Source organism: Pan troglodytes, chromosome 7 (genome assembly GCF_028858775.2).
Source record: "Pan troglodytes isolate AG18354 chromosome 7, NHGRI_mPanTro3-v2.0_pri, whole genome shotgun sequence".
In the NCBI taxonomy this organism is placed as follows: domain Eukaryota; kingdom Metazoa; phylum Chordata; class Mammalia; order Primates; family Hominidae; genus Pan; species Pan troglodytes.
This window is the reverse complement of record NC_072405.2, coordinates 154,786,325-154,797,870: the sequence shown is the minus strand read 5'-3', so window position 1 is coordinate 154,797,870 and position 11,546 is coordinate 154,786,325. Positions and strand designations below refer to the sequence as shown.

The window sequence follows — 11,546 nt, the reverse complement described above, 5'->3', positions numbered from 1 at the left end:
GAGTCTGCTGTGCCGGTTACGTCCCGGGGGCTTCGCGGCTGGAGGGAATGGCCCGAAGCCCGGGCGGGCGCAGGCGTGAGGGCTGAGCGCCGAGCTGCCGATGGGGACGGAGGGGGGGGGGGGGGTCGCCCTGACGCGCGCAGGCGCAGACATGAAGGGCGAATGCCGAGTCGCTGACCGAGCGCACCCCGCCCCCGGCGCCATCTTCCCGACTGCGAGCCGTCCAGGTACCCGGGGCCCGGCCGGTGGGCGGGGAAGGGGCAGAGTGGGGAGAGGCGACTCAGGGCCTGGCACCCTCCGGGCGCGCCTAGGCCCCGGCACAGCTTCGGCTGAGCGCCGCAAAAGTCACGTTGTTGGCATGTTCTAGAAACTGGCTTTCCTTGCTCGTTGTCCACTCTGCGAGGTTGTTTTGCACATTTGCTTGTGGCCGCAGAACGTCCGCTTTCGCTGTTAGGCAGAAGCTCCTGCGTGGTTGGGGCGGTTGGCTCCTCGGCGCTCTCCTGCCTGGCGGCTCCGTGACGGCTGCCGAGCAGCCTCGGTCCCCACCCCGCGGCTCGCAATGGCCTCGACCCTCGGAGAGCTTGACCCAGACATTCCCTACCTACATGAGCGGCGACGCCCTTTCCCGGCTCTTCCTCGGCTGGGGCGCCCCAGGGCTTCGGCGCGGGCAGCCTTCCCTCACTTCTGCTCTTCTCCCGTCCCCGGTAGCACCGTCCACTCCCAGTTAGCCGGCTCAGCGCTGCTCTCCCGGGCCTCTCCACCGAGAGCTTCCTGCGCCTGCCCGCCAGGCCCGCTCCTCCTCCCTTCTCCGTCTGAGTTGATCTTACTGTCCGGCCCATTGGGCCAAAAACAGGGGTGTCGTTCGTAACTCCTTTATTTTAATCCTATCTCAAATCCCTCGGCGGATCTGACGGCTCCACTTTCAAAGAGAGAACGTCTGGAGCTGGCCCAGCTTCCGTGCTAGGCAGGACCCTCCCACGGGCTCCGCTCCCATTGTTTCTCCACAGCTCGCTGCCCAACTAGGGGCACCTCTCCATCTTCATTCCCTAGGACCCCCTCTTTCGAGAAGCTGCACCTTCAGCTTGTTGGTTCCTCCAAGTTCATGCCTACTTAAAGGCGGGCTGTTAAGTGTGTTGTTTCCTGTGCCCCAAACTCTCCTCGTGGGCCATCAAACAGCTGCCTGCCTCCCTCATAACCTCCCTCAACCTCCAGCTTGAACCACACTCCACTACAGCCCCCGCCCCGCTCTCCTGAGTGTCCATAGTACCTCACTTTTTCTGGCAGCCCCTATAGCACCCTGTGTGTTCACCATTATTGAGCTTAGGAGAGCTCTTCATGGAGCCCTGGGTGTCCAGGACCTGGCACTTACGGGCTGTCTTTTTTTGTCGGTTTTTTTGTTGTTCGTTTGTTTGTTTTGAGACAGGGTCTTGCTCTGTCTCCCAGGCTGGAGTGCAGTGGCTCAGTCTTGGCTCATTGAAACCTTCACCTCCTGGGTTCAAGCGATTCTCCTGCCTCAGCCTCCTGAGTATCTGGGATTACAGCCGTATGCCACGACGTCCGGCTAATTTTGTATTTTTAGTAGAGACAGGGTTTCACCATGTTGGCCAGGCTGGTCTCAAACTCCTGACCTCAGGTGATCCGCTCACCTCGGCCTCCCAAAGTGCTGGGATTACAGGTGTGAGCCACCGTGCCTGGCTTAGGGGCCATCTTTGAGTTGGCCCTGGCTCTGCTCCCCAGGTCTCAGTGCTGTGTCCCCCCAGAGCCTAGAGGATGTTTCATGGGATCCCAGCCACTCCGGGCATAGGAGGTGAGTGTGGCTGGAAGGGCGCAGGCTTTCAGCCCGTTCTGCAGGGGCTGACGGGCAGTATTGGGTATTGGGGATCGGGGGTGGGGAGGTATCTGACCCTGCTCTCATACAGCCTTGGGGGTGGCCAGGGGCTAAATAGTTCATCGCAGGAGCACTGAGGGCTCAGAAACCTCCAGACAGAACCGGCTTGGTCCTGCTGGGCAGAGATGATGAGCTTCGGTGTGGCCAGAACGGTGGGGGTCCTGGGCACCCTGTGTCACCAATCCCAGGGGAGAGGCTGTGTGTGGTGAGCCTTGTTGGCACTGCATCATGAGCCACGAGCAGGGCGTGGCCACTGTTGTGCAGGTGACTCCGCCAGGGAGCCATGGTGGAGCTGGGGAGCTGGGCCTGTCATGCGGTCCCCCGGGGAGCCGCAGTGGAGCTGGGGAGCTGGGCCTGTCATGCGGCCCCCGGCTTCTCAGAGGTGTTATCATCAGGTCCCCCCCACACACTGATAGGGGTGAGGTTGGAACCTCTGTGCTCCAGCTCCCTCTAGGCTCTTTGGGACCCAGCCTGGGAGGCCTCAGGGAGGAACTGAAATGGAGGCTGGGACTGGAGTCTGCCCTTGGGTTCCCTTTGGGGCCAGCCTGCCAGCTCTCTGCCTTCTCTTGCAGCCCCTGGGAACAAGCCGGAGCTGTATGAGGTGAGTGGTGGGTGCCCACCCGGCCGGCATTGGCCAACAGCAAATGCCTGTGTGGCCTCACCAGGGTCCTGCAGCCCCTGTTGGCACTGGCCCACAGAGCCCGCTCTCTCCGGCAGGAAGTGAAGTTGTACAAGAACGCCCGGGAGAGGGAGAAGTAAGTCCAGGCGCCCAGGCTGTCCCAACACACCCATGCGCATCTGGCTGCCCTGGGGCAGCCCCTCCAGACCCACCCCAAACTGAGGGGTGGGAGGACGCAGGGTCAGTCTGGGGAACTGTTCCTGAGGCACTCCAGGATGGAGCGAGAGGTGGGCAGAGCGCCCGCAGTGGCACCTCCAGGCAGGGGGTAGCACTCTGGGCTCTAGGCTTGGCACCCCGGGGCCTGGCCCGATAGACAGGTGTGTCCTCAGGTACGACAACATGGCAGAGCTGTTTGCGGTGGTGAAGACAATGCAAGCCCTGGAGAAGGCCTACATCAAGGACTGTGTCTCCCCCAGCGAGTAAGAGCCCACGTCCTGGGAGGTCTGTTCCTGCCCTGGGGGGCTCGGGTGCTCCATAGGCAGCAAGAGCAGGTGTCTGTCAGGCTGGGAGGCACCCACTTGTGTGGGGCCCACCCAGCGTGAGGAGGGTGCCCCTGGGTCTCAGCCAGGGAAGTCCTGGGGGCTGGTGAGGGAGGCGGGCAGAGGCGCAGCTCCTGGGGTGTCATCCGGCCCACTCCCCCACCCTCATCCCCCAGCACAGGCAACCTTAAAAAACGGTCGAGAGGCTTGGGGATGTCCCAGGATCTTTTGGGGGGGCTTTGTTCAATGAAGTGACAAGACCGTCACAGGCCACCCCACAGGACCATGAGCTGTGGATGCGGCCATCACAACAGAGGGCTGGTCGCTGTGGTTCAGAGGGTGGGCAGGGGTTGGGGGCCGGGGCCTCCACCTGGAGCTGAGCTACAAGCCCCACTACGTGCTCAGGGCCTCACCCCCAAAAGCTACTAGCAGCCCCTCCTCCTTGCTCGGCCTGCCTTTGCCTGTCGCCTGGTCCTCTCTGGAAGCTGCTCTGCCTCTGGACCAGCCGAGGGGGTAGGATGAGCTGGGTGGGGCTGGTCCCATGCTTGGGCAGCAGCTGACTTCTCCCTAGGTACACTGCAGCCTGCTCCCGACTCCTGGTCCAATACAAAGCTGCCTTCAGGCAGGTCCAGGGCTCAGAAATCAGCTCTATTGACGAATTCTGCCGCAAGTTCCGCGTGAGTGCCTGGTCCTTCCACCCCCATGGGGCGGGACTGTCAGGCATGGGTATGGGGTGCCAGAGGGCTCTGGCCACCTGGGGCTTGCTGTCCTGAGAGCCCCAGCACCCATGTCACCCCCCACAGCTGGACTGCCCGCTGGCCATGGAGCGGATCAAGGAGGACCGGCCCATCACCATCAAGGACGACAAGGGCAACCTCAACCGCTGCATTGCAGACGTGGTCTCGGTGCGCCCCAGCCCCCAGGGCACGTGGTTAGGAGGGCCGAGGCTGCCTGCTGCAGCTGGGCACGAGCGTAGGGTCCTGGGCCTCCAGAGCTGAGCAGCACTCTGACTTGCTGGGCAGAAGGGAACCCCTTTAACTAGGAATGAGGGGTGGGCAGCATGCGGGGACGCCCCCAGGCCACCTGGACTCCTGTCGGGGGGATGAGCACAGGGTGCGTTCTGGCGGAGTCCTGGCCTCGGGAGAGAGTGTGGGTGTGGGCCCACCCTTCAGTTCCCACACAGCTGTCTGGGCAGCCAGGACCTCGTTCACCCAGGAGGCCTGCAGGGTTTGGGAACAGAGTGCAGTGAGGAGGCCCAAGTGACAGCTATGGCTGAGGAGGGGTTGGGGCCCGTGAGCCGTGGGGCCTCCCGCACCCCTGGACACGCGAGCCTCATGTGCACACCCGCCCCCAGCTCTTCATCACGGTCATGGACAAGCTGCGCCTGGAGATCCGCGCCATGGATGAGGTGCGGGCATTGGGCTGGCAGGGGGCCTAGGCAGGAGGGGATGGAGCCGGCATCGGGGTCCCAGCCGCTGTGTGTGTCCCAGATCCAGCCCGACCTGCGAGAGCTGATGGAGACCATGCACCGCATGAGCCACCTCCCACCCGACTTCGAGGGCCGCCAGACGGTCAGCCAGTGGTGGGTGTCCCTCCCAGCCAGGCAGAGCCCCCGCAGTGCCCCTGAGGCCCTCCCAGCCAGGCGGAGCCCCCGCAGTGCCCCTGAGGCCCTCCCAGCCAGGCGGAGCCCCCGCAGTGCCCCTGAGGCCCTCCCAGCCAGGCGGAGCCCCCGCAGTGCCCCTGAGGCCCTCCCAGCCAGGCGGAGCCCCCGCAGTGCCCCTGAGGCCCTCCCAGCCAGGCGGAGCCCCCGCAGTGCCCCTGAGGCCCTCCCAGCCAGGCGGAGCCCCCGCAGTGCCCCTGAGGCCCTCCCAGCCAGGCGGAGCCCCCGCAGTGCCCCTGAGGCCCTCCCAGCCAGGCGGAGCCCCCGCAGTGCCCCTGAGGCCCTCCCAGCCAGGCGGAGCCCCCGCAGTGCCCCTGAGGCCCTCCCAGCCAGGCGGAGCCCCCGCAGTGCCCCTGAGGCCCTCCCAGCCAGGCGGAGCCCCCGCAGTGCCCCTGAGGCCCTCCCAGCCAGGCGGAGCCCCCGCAGTGCCCCTGAGGCCCTCCCAGCCAGGCGGAGCCCCCGCAGTGCCCCTGAGGCCCTCCCAGCCAGGCGGAGCCCCCGCAGTGCCCCTGAGGCCCTCCCAGCCAGGCGGAGCCCCCGCAGTGCCCCTGAGGCCCTCCCAGCCAGGCGGAGCCCCCGCAGTGCCCCTGAGGCCCTCCCAGCCAGGCGGAGCCCCCGCAGTGCCCCTGAGGCCCTCCCAGCCAGGCGGAGCCCCCGCAGTGCCCCTGAGGCCCTCCCAGCCAGGCGGAGCCCCCGCAGTGCCCCTGAGGCCCTCCCAGCCAGGCGGAGCCCCGCAGTGCCCCTGAGGCCCTCCCAGCCAGGCGGAGCCCCGCAGTGCCCCTGAGACCCTGCCTGCCCCCACATGCCCTGTGCTGCACTCCCAGGCTGCAGACCCTGAGCGGCATGTCGGCGTCAGATGAGCTGGACGACTCACAGGTGCGTCAGATGCTGTTCGACCTGGAGTCAGCCTACAACGCCTTCAACCGCTTCCTGCATGCCTGAGCCCGGGGCGCCAGCCCTTGCACAGAAGGGCAGAGTCTGAGGCGATGGCTCCTGGTCCCCTGTCCGCCACACAGGCCCTGGTCATCCACACAACTCACTGTCTGCAGCTGCCTGTCTGGTGTCTGTCTTTGGTGTCAGAACTTTGGGGGCCGGGCCCCTCCCCACATTAAAGATGCTCTCCGACCTTCCTGCTTGGGTGGCTCCCCCAGGCCTGCCCTGTGTATTCTCTCCACCCTCCTGGGACTCTCAGCATAGAGCCCCTCTCGCCTACCCTCCTCCGACCTGTGTGGTGGCCCGGCCCTGGCTCTGTCCCTGCCACTGCATCCCTCATGGCCTGCATCACTCAGTGACGGCGCTTCCCTGGTGGGCTCTGCCTGGGCACATAATGGGAGGCAGGGGCGTTTCCATAGCCCCGAGGCCTGGAGAACAGGTCCACCACCTGGGCCAGGCGTGGCTTGACTCTGGCCACAGGGGAGGCTGCCTGCCACCCCTCCCCACGCCTCACCGAAACCCAGGGCAGCACCAGGTCTTCTGAGTGCGGTCAGGTCCCAGCACACCAGGCCAGGCTGGGCTCAGAGGCGGGGTGCACTTCATGCTGTCAGCTGCTCCACACCCACCTCTCCACTCGGATGACTGCACCCTGGCTCAGGACTCCTGACTTATCTGCAGCTCCAGCCAATTACTCATTGGGTGGGAGTTTGTCATGCCCACCACCAGGGCCTCTCCCCAAGCCCCTGGGCAAAGCCCAACAGTCAAGGCCGGGCCTGGTGGGGAGGCAGCGGGTGGTGGACGCCGTCCGTTCCACAGCGTGTGCTGCACACCTGCTGCTGCCCCCAGGGAAAAGCAGCAGACCACACACCACACCTCTGGGTTCCAAGAGCCGCGTGCTTCACATCTTAGCAACTATGCCATCAGGACAAGGGACGTGCCAGGGTGTCATTGTAGAATTTTTCCATCTTAGCGACTGGGAATGCCAGAACCTCTTGACATCTGTGGCATCTAGAGCCGGTGGAATGAGGTGTGTAGAGAAAGGCAGATAGTGAAAATCAAGTCGCTTGGATTTCCGTGGGGGCTTGGGACATCATGGAGGCAGGTGGGCTCTGTGCACAGGCTGAGTGGGGGCTGCCTCTCAGACGGCCAAGGGGGGCCGTCAAGCAGGATGACGATGTCAGTGGCTGGAGAGGGAGGCTGAATCCCGCCAAGAAGCCGGAGGACTGGCCAGGGGCACTGCTGTGGGAAGTGGGAAGAGACTGACCAAGGAGCCAGAGAAGAGCCCCCAGGACAGCAGGATCCAGGACACCCAAGGGAGTTGAGGAAGGGCACCGTCGGGTCGGGCCCTGGGGCTCGATGTCCTTGACAGGCACATGTGGGTACGGGGTGCTTCGAGGGAGGACCAGCACCCAGAAACGTGTGTGTGTCAAGGGGGGCAGGTGACCAGGGAGGGTCATTTTGATCTTTTTTTTTTTTTGAGAAGGAGTCGCTCTCTCTCGCCCAGGGTGAAGTGCAATGGCGCGATCTCGGCTCACTGCGACCTCCACCTCCCGGGTTCAAGTGATTCTCCTGTCTCAGCCTCCTGAGTAGCTGGGACTACAGGGGCACGCCACCATTCCTGGCTAATTTTGTATTTTTAGTAGAGATCGGGTTTCTCCATGTTTGGTCAGGCTGGTCTCCAACTCCCAACCTCAGGTGATCCGCCTGCCTTGGCCTCCCAAAGTACTGGGATTACAGGTGTGAGCCACTGGGTGCCAGGCATGTATTTTTTTTTATTTAATTTTTGTTTTTTTTTTTGAGACGGACTCTCACTCTGTCACCTAGGCTAGAGTGCAATGGTGTGATCTCAGCTCACTGCAACCTCTGCCTCCAGGGTTCAAGCAATTCTCCTGCCTTACCTTCCTGAGTAGCTGGGATTACAGGTGTTGCCACCATGCCCAGCTAATTGTGTATTTTTAGTAAAAACAGGGTTTCTCCATGTTGGTCAGGCTGGTCTCCAACTCCTGACCTCAGGTGATCTGCCACATTGGCGTCCCAAAGTATTGGGATTACAGGTGTGAACCACCGCACACGGCCTGTTTTTTTGTTTTTTTTTTTTATTTTAATTTTAAATTTTTTATTTGAGATGGAGTCTCTCTCTTTCGCCCAGGCTAGAGTGCAATGGCATGATCTCGGCTCACTGCAATCTCCGCCTCCCGGGTTCAAGCAATTCTCTTGCCTCAGCCTCCCAAGTAGCTGGGACTACAGGCACCCGCCACCATGCCCAGCTAATTTTTTGTATTTTTAGTAGAGACAGGGTTTCACCGTGTTAGCCAGGATGGTCTGGATCTCCTGACCTCGTGATCCACCGGCCTCCGCCTCCCAAAGTACTGGGATTACAGGCGTGAGCCACCGCGCCCGGCCAGCTAGTTTTTGTATCTTTAGTAGACACGGGGTTCCACCATGTTAGCCACCCTAGTCTCAAATCCTGACCTCAGGTGATTGGCCCGCCTCAGCCTCCCAAAATGCTGGGATTACAGGCGTGAACCACCGTGCCCGGCCTATTTTATTTTTTTTACTGTGATAAAATATAGCAAATTTTGCCATTTTAACTGATTTTAAGTACACAGTTCAGGGGCATTAAGTGTATTTACATTATTGTACAACCTCACCACCGTCTACCTCCAGAACTTTTCCATCCAAACAAAGTAAAGCTCCATCCCCGTTAAACACTCACACACATTCTCCCCTCCCCAGCCCTGGCAGTCACCCTTCTTTCTTTTCTTTCTCTTTTTTTTTTTTTTGAGAGAGAGTTTGGCTCTGTCGCCCAGGCTGGAGTGCAGTGGCACGATCTCAGCTCACTGCAGCCTCAACCTCCCAGGTTCAAGTGATTCTCCTGCCTCAGCCTCCCGAGTAGCTGGGACTACAGGGGTATGCCGCCAGCCTGGCTTAAGTTTTGTATTTTGTTGTTTGAGTCGGAGTTTCGCTCTTGTTGTCCAGGCTGGAGTGCAATGGCGCGATCTCAGCTCACTGCAACCTCCGCCTGCCAGGTTCAAGAGTCGCCTGCCTCAGCCTCCTGAATAGGTGGGATTACAGGCATGTGCCACCATGCCTGGCTAATTTTTTTTTTTTTTTTTTTTGAGATGGAGTCTCGTTCTGTCGCCCAGGCTGGAGTGCAGTGGTGCAATCTCGGCTCACTGCAAGCTCCGCCTCCCAGGTTCAAGAGTCGCCTGCCTCAGCCTCCTGAGTAGCTGGGATTACAGGCATGTGCCACCACGCCCGGCTAATTTTGTATTTTTTTTTTTTTTTTGAGACGGAGTCTTGCTCTGTTGGCCAGGCTGGAGTGCAGTGGTGCAATCTCGGCTCACTGCAAGCTTCGCCTCCCAGGTTCATGCCATTCTCCTGCCACAGCCTCCCGAGTAGCTGGGACTACAGGCGCCTGCCACCACGCCCGGCTAATTATTTTTATTTTTAGTAGAGACAGGGTTTCACCGTGTTAGCCAGGATGGTCTCAAACTCCTGACCTCGTGATCCGCCCGCCTCAGCCTCCCAAAGTGCTGGGATTACAGGCATAAGCCACCGCGCCCTGCTGGCTAATTTTGTATTTTTAGTAAAGATGGGGTTTCTCCATGTTGGTCAGGCTGGTCTGGAACTCCCAACCTCAGGTGATCCGCCTGCCTTGGCCTTACAAAGTACTAGGATTACAGGCATGAGCCACTGGGTGCCAGGCATGTATTTTTTTAACTTATTTAATTTTTTGGTTTTTTTTTTTAGACAGTCTCGTTCTATTGCCCAGGCTGGAATGCTATGGTGTGATCTCGGCTCACTGCAACCTCTGCCTTCTGGGTTCAAGCAGTTCTCCCGCCTTCGCCTCCTGAGTAGCTGGGATTACAGGCTCCTGCCACTATGCCCAGCTAAGTTTTGTGTCTTTTAGTAGACAGGTTTTCACCATGTTGGCCAGGCTGGTCTTATACTCCCAACCTCAGGTGATCCGCCCACCTTGGCCTCCCAAAGTACTGGGATTAGAGGTATGAGCCACTGTGCCCGGCCTGTCCTTTATTTATTTTAAAATTTTTTGTTATTACTATTTTTGAGACAGAGTCTAGCTCTGTCGCCTAGGCTAGAGTGCAATGGCGTGATCTCAGCTCACTGCAACCTCTGCCTCCGGGGTTCAAGCAATTCTCCCGCCTCAGACTTCTGAGCAGCTGGGACCCCGCCACCATGCCTGGCTAATTTTTGTATTTTTTAGTAGAGATGGGGTTTCACCATGTTGGCTAGGCTGGTCTCGAAGTCCTGACCTCAGGTGATCTGCCCGCCTCGGCCTCCCAAAACCCTTTTACTTTCTGTCTCCATGAATTTGACTGGCTGGGGTCCTCACATCAGTCAGATCACACTGTCCTTGCCCTTTTGCGTCTGGCTGCTTTCGTTCATCACAGTCTCCTCCAGGTGCATCCAAGTCACGGTGCAGGCCGGTTTCCTTCCTTTTTCTGGCTGAATCGTGTTCCACTGTGGATGAACCACAATGTGTTCACTCATGCGCGTTTGGATACTTGAGTTGCTTCCATCTTTTGAATAGTGCTGCTATTGAACATGGGCTTATTTTTTTTTTTTGTTTTTTTCTTTTTAGAGTCAGGGTCTTGCCAAGTTGCCCGGGCTGGAGTGCGTGATGCGATCGTGGCTCACTGCAGCCTCCACCTCCTGGGCTCAAGCAATTCTGCCTCAGCCTCCCGAGTCGCTGGGACTACAGGCACCCACCACCACTCAGGGTGCCTTAATTTGTTTTTGTGTTTTTAGTAGAGCTCGGGTTTCACCATGTTGCCCAGGCTGGTCTTAAACTCCTGACTTTAAGTGATCCACCCGCCCCGGCCTCCCAAAGTGCTGGGATTACAGGCGTGAGCCAGTGTGACCAGCCAGTGTTGTTTTTAAGATGGGCCAGTTGCAGTGAGCTTGTTGGATGACAGAGTGGGCCTGAGGGACAGGAGAGTGTAACCCGTCTGCTCTGGGGAAGCCGGCCTTAGGCTGGGGCATGGGCAGGTGAAACCCTCAACAGCTGCTCCTGGGCTACGGAAGAGAGTTTCTGCTGGGAGGGGTGGGGTCACATGAATGGAGGGAATGGAGGAGGCCTGTAGCCCAGCACTGAGGCCTACTGGGGAGGCAGCTCAGGAAGGCCACAGAGTCAGGCCCAGGCCAAGACCTTTGCCCAGAAGCTAAAATAGGCCCTTGAGCCTATTTTAGCATGGGTGGCCTCCAGCCAGCCCATTGGTCCTGGGGTGGTGTGGGAGGGAAAGGGCCAGTTTGGGTCCGCAGCATCTTCAGGCTGTGTGTAGAGCGGCCCCCTCATGGTCCTGGGACCCAGAAATCATCTGCACCCCCAGCAGGCTCTGCACCCCCGGCAGGCTCTGCACCCCCGGCAGGCTCCCCTAAGGGCCCCCAGAAGGATACCACTGCAGGTGGGCCCAGCCAGAGGAGCACCATGAGATCCGCTTGGTGGGATGAGGCCGGCAGGGGAAGCACCCTGACCCCAGGACACTGGGCTCAATGCCCGCCCTGCCCCGTCCCACCCTGTGTATGGCGGGACAGAGTCCTTGGGCCTCAGGCACCCAGCTCCCCACCCCAGCCCCACCCACAACGCTCAGGGTCAGGCTGGCTGGACCGGGCGGGAGGTGGCATCTGGACTCCCCCTTCAGAAGGCAAAGCTGCCCTGAGATCTGCCTTCCCCTTCCCCCAGACTTCCTGCCATCACCACCACGGTAGAGATAAGGCCTCTAGGCTCAAAGGCCAGAGAGGGAGCCCACAGAGAGGGCAGGGCTGGGAGCCACAGCCTCCCTGCCCCCGGGGCTAGAGCTGGGGTCTTGCCCCAATCTTATCCTGACCCAAGCTCGGCCAGGTGGCTGCCAGGGCCCAGCTCCGTCTTCCTGTTTGTCTGTG

The 11,546-nt window shown here is 60.5% G+C and overlaps 1 protein-coding gene across 5 annotated transcripts; it reads left to right on the top strand.

Annotated features, from left to right (window-relative positions):
- The first annotated feature begins 138 nt into the window (after nt 1-138).
- On the top strand, nt 139-5,836 carry VPS28 (VPS28 subunit of ESCRT-I). Of its 5 annotated transcripts, none has more exons than XM_016960138.4 (10): nt 139-227; nt 1,738-1,807; nt 2,461-2,489; nt 2,606-2,643; nt 2,897-2,986; nt 3,618-3,723; nt 3,850-3,951; nt 4,401-4,454; nt 4,537-4,628; nt 5,531-5,836. In XM_016960138.4, exons 2-10 carry the CDS (start codon nt 1,771-1,773, stop codon nt 5,646-5,648), a joined length of 666 nt encoding a protein of 221 aa, XP_016815627.1. In that variant the 5' UTR covers nt 139-227; nt 1,738-1,770; the 3' UTR covers nt 5,649-5,836. The 5 variants fall into 5 exon arrangements, with proteins under 5 accessions (XP_016815627.1, XP_063673563.1, XP_054513065.1 ...); XM_063817493.1 differs by having other exon boundaries at nt 158-227; nt 1,444-1,807; XM_054657090.2 differs by having other exon boundaries at nt 162-227; nt 1,424-1,807.
- The last annotated feature ends 5,710 nt before the right edge of the window (nt 5,837-11,546 follow it).

Coding starts and splice junctions, on each gene's coding strand:
- VPS28 (XM_016960138.4), top strand. CDS start 1,771: ATGTTTCATGGGATCCCAGCCACTCCGGGCATAGGAG. Junction 2,644..2,896: donor AACGCCCGGGAGAGGGAGAA/GTAAGTCCAGGC, acceptor GTGTGTCCTCAG/GTACGACAACATGGCAGAGC. Junction 3,952..4,400: donor GCATTGCAGACGTGGTCTCG/GTGCGCCCCAGC, acceptor ACCCGCCCCCAG/CTCTTCATCACGGTCATGGA.